The sequence below is a fragment of the Carlito syrichta genome, unplaced genomic scaffold (genome assembly GCF_000164805.1).
Source record: "Carlito syrichta isolate Samal-C Ts95f unplaced genomic scaffold, Tarsius_syrichta-2.0.1 Scaffold289207, whole genome shotgun sequence".
In the NCBI taxonomy this organism is placed as follows: Eukaryota; Metazoa; Chordata; class Mammalia; order Primates; family Tarsiidae; genus Carlito; species Carlito syrichta.
In genome coordinates this window covers 11906-24010 of record NW_007233303.1, presented here as the reverse complement: position 1 = coordinate 24010, position 12105 = coordinate 11906, and the positions used below count along the sequence as shown (strand labels likewise).

Here is a 12105-nt window from a genome sequence, read left to right as displayed (position 1 = left end):
TCTGCCAAGTTGCCTAGGCGGGTCTCAAACCCGCGGGCTCAGGCAGTCCACTCACCTCAGCCTCCCAAAGGCGCGGGATTAGAGGCTGAGCCACCGAGCCCGGCTCACACACCAAAATTAACAGTAATCTCTGAACAGCATCTAATACTCTGTCCATATTTAAACTTCTCTCCTTCACCTAAAAATATGCCTGCACCCTTAGCTTGTTTGATTCAGAACACTAACGAGCAGTGGTTATGTCTTCTAAGCGTCCTTCAATGGAAAATTCCTCCTCTCCTTTTAGTTTCCATAATTTATTGAAGAAACCAGATTAATCACCTTGTAGAATGTTCCATCTCCCCTTCTCTCTCTCTCTCTCTCTATCTCTCTCTTTCTCTTTCTCTCTTGTAGAGACAAGGTCTCACTATGTTGCCCAGGCTGGTGTCGAACTCCTGGGCTCAAGCAATCCTCTTGCCTCGTCCTCACAAAGTGCTAGGATTATAGGCATGAACCACTGGGCCCAGCCTTCATCTCCCTTTCTCACTGCTTCCTCAAGGAGTCCTATAACTTGCTCCTGTGTCTCGTTTACTCCCTGTGAACTGGAATTTAGATCATGACTTGGTAAAGTTTAAGTCACACGTTTTTGGTAAGAACACTACAATAGAAACTGGGCATGGTGGCTTTCACCTGTAGTCCCAGCAATTTGGGAGGCTGAGGCAAGAGGACTGCTTGAACCCAGGAGTTCGAGACCAGCCTGGGCAGCATAACAAGACCTTGTCTCTACAAAAATTAACAAATAAGCTGAATGTGGTGGCACACACCTGTAGTCCCAGCTGCTTGGGAGACTGAGGTGAGAGGATCACTTGAGCCCAAGAGGTCAAGGCTGTAGTGAGCCGTGATCGTGCCACTACACTCCACTACACTCCAGCCTGGGTGGCAGAGTGAGACCCTGACTTAAATTTTAAAAAAGCACCGGACAGGGTGGCTCATGCCTGTAATCCCAGCACTTTGGGAGGTGGCGGCAAGAGGATTGCCGGAGCCCATGGGTTTGAGACCATGAGCAATGTGGCAAGACCTTCCTTATCTCTACAATAAATTTTTAAAAAAATTAGCCGGGCATGGTGGCATGTCCCTGTGGTTCTACCTACTTGGAAGGCTGAGGTGGAAGGATCACCTGAGCCCAGCAGGTCAAGGCTGTGGTGGCTGTGAACTTGTTACTGCACTCCAGGCTGAACAACAGTGAGAATCCGACTCAAAAAAAAAAAAAAAGAAAATCATCACAAAATTCAGGTTCCCCCAAGAAGGAGGTGGGGAGATGGGATGGGGAGGGGTGATGAACAAGCAAATATGTAAATAAGCTCAAAAATTAAGGGGCCAAGAGGACAGTGCACAAGGCACGAGGACTTCACCCCGATTTGCACACACAGGTGGAGAAGGGGAAAGGGAGACATGAGGTTGATTTGGACAGACTTTGGTCTGACACTGGCTCAATCAAAAAAGAAATATAATTCCTAACAGAAAGGCAGAATAGGCACTTGTCCCCTTTAATGACCACTTTTCAGCATTAGAGCTAGTGTGGTAGCTGCCTTCAATGGTCCCACTTATTTGTTTTGCCTTCTCTTTTTGGAATATCATTATGAATTCACAAATTTTTTTTTTTGACTTGGGGTCTCACTCCAACACCAGAGCTGGGGTGCAGTGGCATACTCACTGCCACCCCATCGTTGACCCACTGGGCTCAGGCAGTCCTTCCACCTCAGCCTTCCAAGTAGCCGGAATCACAGGCTCACGCTACCATGTCCGGCTCATTTTTTAATTTATTGTAGAGACGAGATCTCGCCAAGTTGCCTGGGCTGGTCTCGAACCCACAGGTTCAGGCAATCCACTCGCCTCAGCCTCCCAAAGTGCTGGGATGACAGACTGAGCCACTGAGCCCAGCCCCATGAAATGAAAAATATTTCGTTTTCTTCAGTCAGTTGCAGTTATTATTCTTTTTTCTGTTTTGTTTTTGTTTTGAGACAGGAAGATGCTCTGTCACCCAGCATGGAGTGCAGTGGGTGGTTATGGCTCTCCGTCACTTTGACCTGGGCTCAAGTCATACTTGTTGCCTTAACCTCCTAGGTAACTGGGACTATGGGCATGTGCACTGTGCCCAGTTAATATTTTTAATTTTTAATTTTGTAGAAACGGGGATCTCACTATGTTGCCCAGGCTGGTCTTGAACTCCTGGACTCAAACGATCTTCCTACCTCAGCCTTCCAAAGGGCTGGGATTACAAGCATGAGCCGTTTCACCTAGCCTCCATTTTCTATTTTTAGATATTTTTCTTTTTTTTTTTTGAGTTGCAGTCGCATTCTGTCACCCAGACTGGAGTGCAGTGGCCAGTCCCGGCCACCGCAGCCTCGACCTGCTGGGCTCCGGCGATCCTTCCGCCTCAGCCTTCCGAGTAACTGGAATTACAGGCCCGTGCTACCACGTCCAGCTAATTTTTGGTTTATTGTAGAGATGAGGTCTCACCAAGTTGCCCAGGTGGGTCTCGAACCCGCGGGCTCAGGCAATTCACTCACCTCAACCTCCCAAGGCGTGGGATTACAAGCTGAGCCACCGAGCCCAGCTAGATATTTTTCAAGTTAAATTTAATTTGTTGAACCTGCAGAACACTTACATGGTTTCAAACTGAAAAGTACATAATAAAGTGTATGAGGAAGAGCTTCTTGGGTTTATTGAGAGTTCTCTTTCGCTCATATTCACTTGAAGCTGCGTGTTGAATATTAAGTGAAAGATCAAGTAGATTTACTGTGAAATAGAACAGAGAAATGGGGCTGCAGCTAAAATGAAACGAAATCCAGAGAAGGCGCTTTGTTTTTTCTTTTCCTTTTTCTTTTTTGAATGAGATGAGAAGTGCCACACATTTGTACACGGATTGGCATGATTCAGTAGAAAGAGAGAACCCGATGATGCAGAGACCGCACGTGGGGGCTGGCGTTTGCTGGGAACACGGAGCCCTCCTCCACAGTGACAGGAAGGGAGGCAGAGAGGGTGGGAACGGGGGTGCGGAAGTGGGAGATCTGGTGGGGAACGGCAAAGCGAGGAGCTCTTTTCTGATTTTCTTGTTTTCCCGATGGAGTCTGAGGGGAGGTCAGTGGCCCATGGGCAGTGGAAGAGGCATTGGGAGGCTTGAGGAGAAAGGTTGAGTGATGGTTTCATCGCCTCACTGAGTCTGTCCCGTGTGCTTCTGAAGCTTGTTGTGCTGGCAGTCTGTCACTGAGCCTTCAGTGAACAGCTGTTGCTGGGGGCCGGGAACAAAGTCTAGTGGAGGCATCCTATATCCTCCCCCTCTTTGTGCAACTCTGAAGCCGAGGAGCCTGTTTGGAACTGGGTGAGAAGTGAAGCCACTGGATTCTCTTGCCTTTTCATTCATTCATTCATTCATTCAACAAATATGGGCTCAGCCTGTAATCCCATCACGCTGGGAGGCCGAGGCAAGTGGATTGCCTGAGCCTACGGGTTCAAGACCCCACCTGGGCAACTGGTGAGACCTCGCCTCTACAATATATCAAAAATTATCCAGGCATGGTAGCGCACGCCTGTAGTTCCAGCTTCTTGGAAGGCTGAGGCGGAAGGATCGCCGGAGCCCGGCGGGTCGAGGCTGTGGTGGCCGGGAGTGTGCCACTGCACTTCACTTTGAGCAACAGTTGGAGCGAGATTCTAACTCAAAAAATATATATGTGTGTATTGTGGGCTGGGCGCAGTGGCTCATGCCTGTAATCCCAGCACTTTGGGAGGCTGAGGTGGGAGGAGTGCCTGAGCCAGGAAGTTGAGGCTTTGACAAGCTGTGATGAGGTCACTGCACTCCAGACTGGGTAACAGAGTGAGACCCTGACTTTTTTTTTAAAAAGGCTCATGCCTGTAATCCCAGCACTTTGGGAGGTGGAGACAAGAGGCTTGCCTGGACCCGTGGGTTTGAGACCTGCCTGGGCAACTTGGCGAGACCTCGTCTCTACGATAAATCAAAAAATGAGCCGGGCATGGTGGTACATACCAGCAGTCCCAGCTACTTGGGAAGGTGAGGCGGAAGGATTGCCTGAGCCCAGCAGGTGGAGGCTGCAGTGATGTCAGCGTGCCACTGCACTTCAGCCTGGGTGACAGTGAGACTCCGGCTCAAAAAAAAAAAACAAAAAACAACCAGCCAGGCGTGGTAGCTCATACCTATAATCCCAGCACTTTGGGAGGTGGAGACAAGAGGACTGCCTGAGCCCATGGATTCAAAACAGCAGCATGGTGAGATCTCGTCTCTAAAATAGATAAAAAAATTAGCTGGGCCCGGTGGCACACGCCTGTAATACTAGCTACTTGGAAGGCTGAGGTGGAAGAATAGCCTGAGTCCAGCAGATCTGTGCTACAGTAGCCATGAGCACGCCTCTGCACTCCACCCTAAGCTACAGAGTGAGACTCCAACTCAAAAAAACAACAAAATGCAACTATGTATTGTGCACCTACCAAGTGCCAAGAACTGTGCTAGACACTGGCAAATCAGGTGAAAATCCCTGCAGTCACAGAGCCCACCCCTTTGCATCTTCTACCTGGATCACTCTTGTCCTGGATGTGAGAATGATTGAGTGAGCACTGGGCCCCCAGCTGCCAGAAAAAACGGGCCCTGGAGCCCTCGACTTGGGGTGGTTTCTGCCGTTCAGTATGCCCCCTGCCATCCCTTGCAGGACTACGAGAAAGCCCTGTTCTTCCCCTGCAAGGCCGCGGAGCTCGTCAACGACTATGGGAAAGGCTGGAGCCTGAAGTACCGTGCCATGAGCCAGTACCACATGGCTGTGGCCTATCGCCTGCTGGGTCACCTGGGCAGTGCCATGGAGTGTTGTGAGGTGGGGCAACAGGGAAGGGGGTGGGGGCATGAATCGGGGTCCAAGGCCCAGTACAGCAGAGCCTCCTTCCAAATCAGCCCATGGAGGCCCTCAGGCTTGCCCCTGGCCCAGTCTCTATAGAACTGAGCCCCCAAAACATGCATCTTTTCCCCCAAGCCATCCCAAACCCTGTTCCCCTCCCGTCCATCCTCGGGGGAGAGACTTCCCCCAGTCCTCAGCACTCTCTGAGAAGCACTTTGAACGTAGATAAGAAAGAGAACCAGTCTCTGAAGCTCCACTGACCTGGATTCACGTCCCAGCCTCTCCACTTGCTGAGTGAGCTCAATCAAGTCGCTACTCTCTGAGTCTGAGTTTCCAGTTGACAATTGCCACCTTGCTGGGTGCTATAACCTCAGTGAGGCCTCAGCACCACGACAGGCTCTGAGGATGTTGGTTTCCCCAGGCTGTGACTTCAGAGAGGCCTACTGGGTGGAAGGTGCCCAGTGACAGGGTAGGCGAGCAGGCCTGAGCGACCCATCTCCCTGCAGGAGTCGATGAAGATTGCACTGCAGCACGGGGACCGGCCACTGCAGGCCCTTTGCCTGCTCTGCTTTGCTGACATTCACAGAAGCCGTGGGGACCTGGAGGTGAGGACACCAGGATGCGGGGATACAGGGCCCCGGGACAGGGCCAGGGGCCTGGTGCAGCCTGACTCCGTCCCTCACCTGGCTTTCCAGACAGCCTTCCCAAGGTACGATTCCGCCATGAGCATCATGACCGAGATCGGAAACCGCCTGGGGCAGGTGCAGGTGCTGCTGGGTGTAGCCAAGTGCTGGGTGGCCAGGAAGGCGCTGGACAAGGTGAGGTCGGGCCCTTTCCCACAGCCTCCAGCCTCACCCTGATCCTGTGAGGCCAGGACATTTCCAGATCATTCTCCAGGCTGAGAGAAGGCCCCTGACTTGCCCAGGGTCCCACAGCTTTAGTGAAGGGCCAGAGCTGGGGTTTGAACTCAGGACACTGAGTAAACTGAGGCAGGAGGTATCTCGCCTACAAGTCTTGTGGCTTCATCCTTCACACACAGGGCAGCTGCCCATCCATGTCCCTCCCCAGGTCTAGCCTCCCTACCCCATTCTTCCTCAGTAGCAAAGGTCTCTGTCAGATAGCTCTGCCCACAACCCTGGCCTGTGCTTACCTTCCAGGCTCTGGATGCCATAGAGAGAGCCCAGGACCTGGCCGAGGCGGTGGGGAACAAGGTCAGACCTGATTCTGTCTCCTGGGTCTGGGGTCAAGAGCCCGAGAGGGGGTCTGGGGTTTTAGGGGAGAGTGCTCTGAGCCTGCTTCCCCGAGGATTCCTACACCCTGGCTCTTTCTCACCAGAGAGCACTTCTGGGGGTGGGACAGGAATTTCACAGCTCAGAGGAAAGCAGAATTCCTCAGAGGCCTCCTAATACTGGTGAAAACGAATACTAACAGTGGTCTTCAGCACCTGAGAGCTGGGCACACAGGACTCTTAGAGGCATTGGTTCTGGTTCTCACTGTCTAGGTGGGTACACTAAGCCCATTTTACAGATGAAGAAAGTGAGGCTCAGAGAGGCGCTCAAGGTCTCACATCTACTAGCTGGTCTGTCTGAACTCCAAATCCCATGTTCCTTCCGGAGTATATGTGGCTTCTTCAAATTTAATAATCCTATCTGGTGCTTGCTTCGGCAGCATGTATGCTAAAATTGGAACAATACAGAGAAGTTAGTATGGCCAAAGTAACAAAAACAAAAATATAATAATCATATCCAAAACGTAAAATGTTGAAAACAGACAGTGTTTCTCGAAGTCTTCTGGAAGATGTGCATTTCTCTGGGATCAAATGCATCGACCTACTAAAATGCCGAATATATTTGCTTTTGGTGGGATTATAGCCACTCGTCAGGCTGCTCAGAAATTATGATGAGCCGTTGTGTGTGTATTTAATAAAAGCAGGAAAGTGACCAGGGTTGGTGGCTCATGTCTGTAATCCCCCCACATTGGGAGACTGAGGTGGGAGAGTTGCTTGTGACCAGGAGTTCTAGACCAGCCTGGACAACATGGAGAGACCTCATTTCTAGAAAAAAATTTAAAAAATTAGCTGGGTGTGGTGGCAAATGCATGTAGTACCAGCAACTTGGGAGGCTGAGGCAGAAAGATCACTTGAGCCCTTAAGTTTGAGGTTGCAGAGAGCTACGATCACACCACTACACTCCAGCCTGGATCACAGAGCAAGACCCTGTCTCTCAAAAAATAGAAAAACAAATTAATTATCATGGAATCAATACAGCAGGTTTGGTCAATAAGAGTATTCAAAAGCATGGAGTGCCCAGGTGGTTCTGGGGTGAAGACCTCTGATTTTTTTTTTGGTTTTTTTTTGAGTTGGAGTCTCACTCTGTCACCTAGGCTGGAGCATAGTAGCATGCTGATGGCCACCACAGCCTCGACCTTCTGGGCTCAGGCAATCCTTCCACCTCAGCCTTCTAAGTAGCTGGATCTACCGCCACGCGCCACCATGCCCAGCTAATTTTTTTGACTTATTGTAGAGATAAGGTCTCACCATGTTGCCCAGGCTGGTCTCGACCCCGTGGGCTCAGGCAGTCCTCTCATCTCAGCCTCCCAAAGTGCTGGGATTATAGATGTGAGCCACCGTGCCCAGCCAGACCTCTGATGTTATTCTGCAAAGAGGGAAACGGAGGCCCAGAGAGGTCAGGACACTTTTTGCAGATCCCTCAGCAAACAGGGAAATGGCTGGGACCAGACCACCTGTGCTGACTTTGCTCTCCTGCCCTCCTGGCCCCAGCTGAACCAACTCAAGCTACACTGTCTGAGTGAGAGCATCTACCGTAGCAAGGGACAGCAGCGGGAGCTGCGGGCGCACGTTGTGAGGTTCCACGAGTGTGTGGAAGAGACAGAGCTCTACTGCGGCCTGTGTGGCGAGTCCATAGGTGAGAAGAACAGCCGGCTGCAGGCCCTACCCTGCTCCCACATCTTCCATCTCAGGTGAGGGCTCCTGGCGGGGCAGGCAGGGCGGGTAAGGTCTCTCAGGGAGTCAGGGCCCAGCTGGCCTAATCACAACAATCATACTAGTAGTAAATCCCCGTGCAGTCCATGCCCAGCTGTATTTCTAATAGCTTCCCCTACTGTGACTCATTGAATCGTCCTAGCAGCCCACCTAGGGGTGGCCATTCTTATCAGAATCCCCAAAGAGAAGTTAAAGAGGCCCCTCAAAGGTCATTAAGCCGGGCACGGTGATTCATGTCTGTAATCCCAGCACTTTGGTAGGCTGAGATGGGAGGATCGCTTGAGCCCAGGAGCTCAAGACCAGCCTAGGCAGCATAGTGAGTCCCCATCTCTACAAAATTACAAAAATTAGCTGGGGCCAAGATGGGGGAATTGCTTGAGCCCAGGAGTTCGAGACCAGCCTAGGCAACATAGGGAGACCCCATCTCTACAAAAAAATTTAAAAAGTAGGCCAGGCTCGGTGGCTCAGCCTGTAATCCTAGCACTTTCGGGGACTAAGGCGAGAGGATTACCTGAGCCCACGGGTTCGAGACCTGCCTGGGCAACTTGTGAGACCTCGTCTCTACAATAAATAAAAAAATTAGCTGGGTGTGGTAGCGCGCGCCTGTAGTTCTAGCTACTTGGAAGGCTGAGGTGAAAGGACCGCAGAGCCCAGCAGATCGAGGCTGCAGTGGCTGGGAGTGTGCTACTGTAGTCCAGTCTGGGCGACAAAGTGAGACTCCAACTCAGGAAAAAAAAAAAGTAGCCAGGCATAGTAGCATGCCCCTATAGTCCCAACTACTCAGGAGGTGGAAGGATCGCCTGAGCCCAGCAGGCTGCAGTGAATGGTGATCATACCACTGGACTCCAACCTGGGCAACAGAGTGAGACTCCACCTCAAAAAAAAATCATCAGAGCCGGGCTCGGTGGCTCAGCCTATAATCCTGCGCCTTTGGGAGGCTGAGGTGAGTGGATTTCCTGAGCCCGCGGGTTTGAGACCTACCTGGGCAACTTGGCGAAGACCTCATCTCTACAATAAATCAAAAATCAGCCGGGCATGGTAGCGCATGCCTGTAGTTCCAGTCACTTGGAAGGCTGAGGTGGAAGGATCTTTCAGAGCCCAGCAGGTCGAGGCTGCGGTGGCCGGGAGTGGCCACTGCACTCCAGTCTGGGCGACAGAGTGAGACTCCAACTCAAAAAAAAAAAAAACAAAAATCATCAGATCAGATGCCCAGGGCCAGACCTGCCCTAGGGCTGTGGCAGAAACCGGTCTTCATGCCAGCTGCTGACCAGTGGCTGGGGATACCTACCCAGCTCTCGCAGAGGGCAGAGAAGGTAGAGAGAGAGGGCCCGGGTTTCAGGATAGAAGGAAGGATGGGCCTCAGGGGAGTGGACAGAGCCCTTTGCTTCCCAAGGTGCCTACAGAACAACGGGACCCGGAGCTGCCCCAACTGCCGCCGCTCCTCCATGAAGCCTGGCTTTGTGTGACTCCCCACAGCAGCTGTGGGCTTCCGTCTCCGTCCCCCTCTCCATTTCCATGGATGGCCCCTGTTTACTCCTGGGGCAGCTGCCAGTGCTTCCTTGCTGCAACCAGGGCCTAGAGCCTGCCCACTGCTGCTCTGCTCAGCCCAGCTGCCCACCCTGCCTCTTTGTACTTTGCTCTTTCTAGAAAAATAAACTGTTTGTACCTGTTCCCAGTGATTCTAACTTTCTGTGCCCGAGGTATAATGGGGTGGGGAGAGTGGGAGTGAGGCTTCCCATGGGACTTCCTCAGACACAAGCCTTTCCTTTGCACGTATGCATGAGGGCTTCCCGCTGCCCCTCCAGGAACTTGGGATGCCACAGTGACCTAGAGATCAGATCCCTGCCGTGAGATGCTGATAGGGGTAGAGAGAGAGAGAGATGATGAACAGTAAACTTAATAAACAAGCAATGTGGAAAGGCTGGTAGAAAGCTGCTATGGGCTAGGTGTAGTGACTCATGCCTGTAATCCCAGCACTTTGGGAGGCCAAAGTGGGAGGATTGCTTGAGCCCAGGAGTTTGAGACTAGCCTGGGCAACATAGTGAGACCTTGTCTCTATAAAAAATAAGAATATTCATCAGAGCTGGGCTCCGTGGCTCAGCCTGTAATTCCGCACCTTTGGGAGGCTGAGGTGAGTGGATTGCCTGAGGCCAGGGGTTCAAGACCCACCTGGGCAACTTGGTGAGACCTCATCTCTACATAAATCAAAAATTAGCCGGGCATGGTAGTGCGTGCCTGTAGTTCCAGCTACTTGGAAGGCTGAGGCAGAAGGATCGCCGGAGCCCAGCAGGTCGAGGCTGCGGTGGCCGGGAGCGGCCACTGCGCTCCAGTCTGGGCAAAAGAGTGAGACTCCAACTCAAAAAATATATATATATATATTCATCAGGCATGGTGGTGCATGCCTATAGTCCCAGCTACTTGGAAAGCTGAGGCAGGAGGATCACCTGAGCCCAGGAGGTTGAGGCTGTGGTAAGAGTGCCATTGCACTCCAACCTGGGTGATAGAGTGAGACTCCAACTCAAAAAAAAAAAAAGGAAGAAAGTTGCTATAGACTGAATTCTGTCCCTCCAAATTTATATTTTGAAACCTTAGTTCGTTTGGGCTGCTATAATAAAACACCATAGTCTAGGTGGCTTATAAACAATAGAAATTTATTTCTCACAGTTATGAAGTCTGAGAAGTTCATGATAAAGATGCCAGCAGATTTGACATCTTATGAAGGTTCAAGTTTTGGTTCATAGATGTTGCCTTCTTGCTGTGTCCTCATATGATGGAAGGGGTCAGGCAGCTCTATAGGTTCCCTTTTATTATAAGGGCTCTAATCCCATTCATAAGGGCTCTATTCTCATGGATGTAATCACTTCCCAAAGGCCCCACACATAATATGACAGCCCTAACAGGCTTTTATAAAAGCAATCAGTGCTTTGGAACAGTAAAGAGTAGAGTATGGTCTCTCTTCCCTATCTTTATTCTGGTTCCTTCTCCTCAGTCCTAAAACCATCAGGTGGGACAGAGCAAGACAAGCAACCATGTGGAGAGTCACCTGGTATGGGACATTGGAACCCAAGCAGGGTGAGGAGGGCGTCCACACAGGGGATCAGTATGGGGAGTAAGAACCTGTGTGGAGAGATGAGGAATGAGGGTAGAAGGGGCCACCTGGCATGGGGTGTTGGGGCCTAAACAGTTTTAGGGGACATCCAAGTTGGTGAAGGTCTGTGTGAGGCATCAGCTACTCAACTTGAGTAGTGTGGGTTGGTTACGCATGTGTTTGGGTGACCTGGAAGGAGGTATTAGAATCAAGATGGAAGGGGGTATTAGGACCAAGGTGGGATAGGGGTATGTGCATGGAAGGGAGTGGCAATGGGAGATTGGGTACACAGAGAGGGATTGATCAAACAAGTAAATATATTAAGGACATGGAAGCCAGCTGTCTCATTATGGAAGAGGAGAGTTACAAATATTGGAAGGAGCTGGGCTCGGTGGCTCAGCCTGTAATCCCGCACTTTGGGAGGCGGAGGTGAGTGGATTGCCTGAGCCTGCGGGTTCAAGACCTGCCTGGGCAACTTGGCGAGACCTCGTCTCTACAATAAATCAAAAAATTAGCTGGGCGTGTTAGTGCACGCCTGTAGTTCCAGCTACTTGGAAGGCTGAGGCAGAAGGATCGCTGGAGCCCAGCAGGTCGAGGCTGCGGTGGCCAGGAGTGGCCAGTGCACTCCAGTCTGGGTGACAGAGTGAGACTCCAACTCAAAACAAAAACAAAAACAAATTGGAAGGGAGAAAACCAGAAGGGATCCTATGGTGTTGAGTTTGAATTGTAGGGATCAGTGTGAACTCATGGACCTCAACATATATAGCTAGATATTGACATAAATATTGTTTAAATTTGCTTGTGTGTCCACCAGTCACTAAGATGGGCTCCCACTGGCCCACTGATCATGAGTAAGAATGATTGTTGTGGCTCAGGCTGCCATAACAAAATACCGTAAAATGGGTGGCTTAAACAACCAAAATTAATTTTCTCACAGCTCTGAAGTCTGGAAGTAGAAGATCAAGGTGCCAGAAACCTCAAGAAGCCTTTCTTTCTGGCTTGCAGATGGCTGCCTTCTCTCTGTGCCCTTACATGGCACTTCCTCAGCCAGGCTCGGTGGCTCAGCCTATAATCCCATGCCTTTGGGAGGCTGAGGTGAGTGGAATGCCTGAGCCCGTGGGTTCGAGACCTGCCTGGGC

At 51.1% G+C, this 12105-nt stretch overlaps 1 protein-coding gene across 1 annotated transcript; it reads left to right on the top strand.

Annotated features, from left to right (window-relative positions):
• Positions 1-4697: 4697 nt before the first annotated feature.
• On the top strand, positions 4698-9547 carry RAPSN (receptor associated protein of the synapse; the record flags this gene model as incomplete). The annotated part of the gene is made up of 6 exons (XM_008054196.2): positions 4698-4856; positions 5384-5482; positions 5573-5695; positions 6035-6088; positions 7657-7856; positions 9272-9547. Coding segments are annotated over 6 exons (708 nt in total), but the record flags the coding sequence as incomplete, so codon positions are not given.
• Between the last annotated feature and the right edge of the window lie 2558 nt (positions 9548-12105).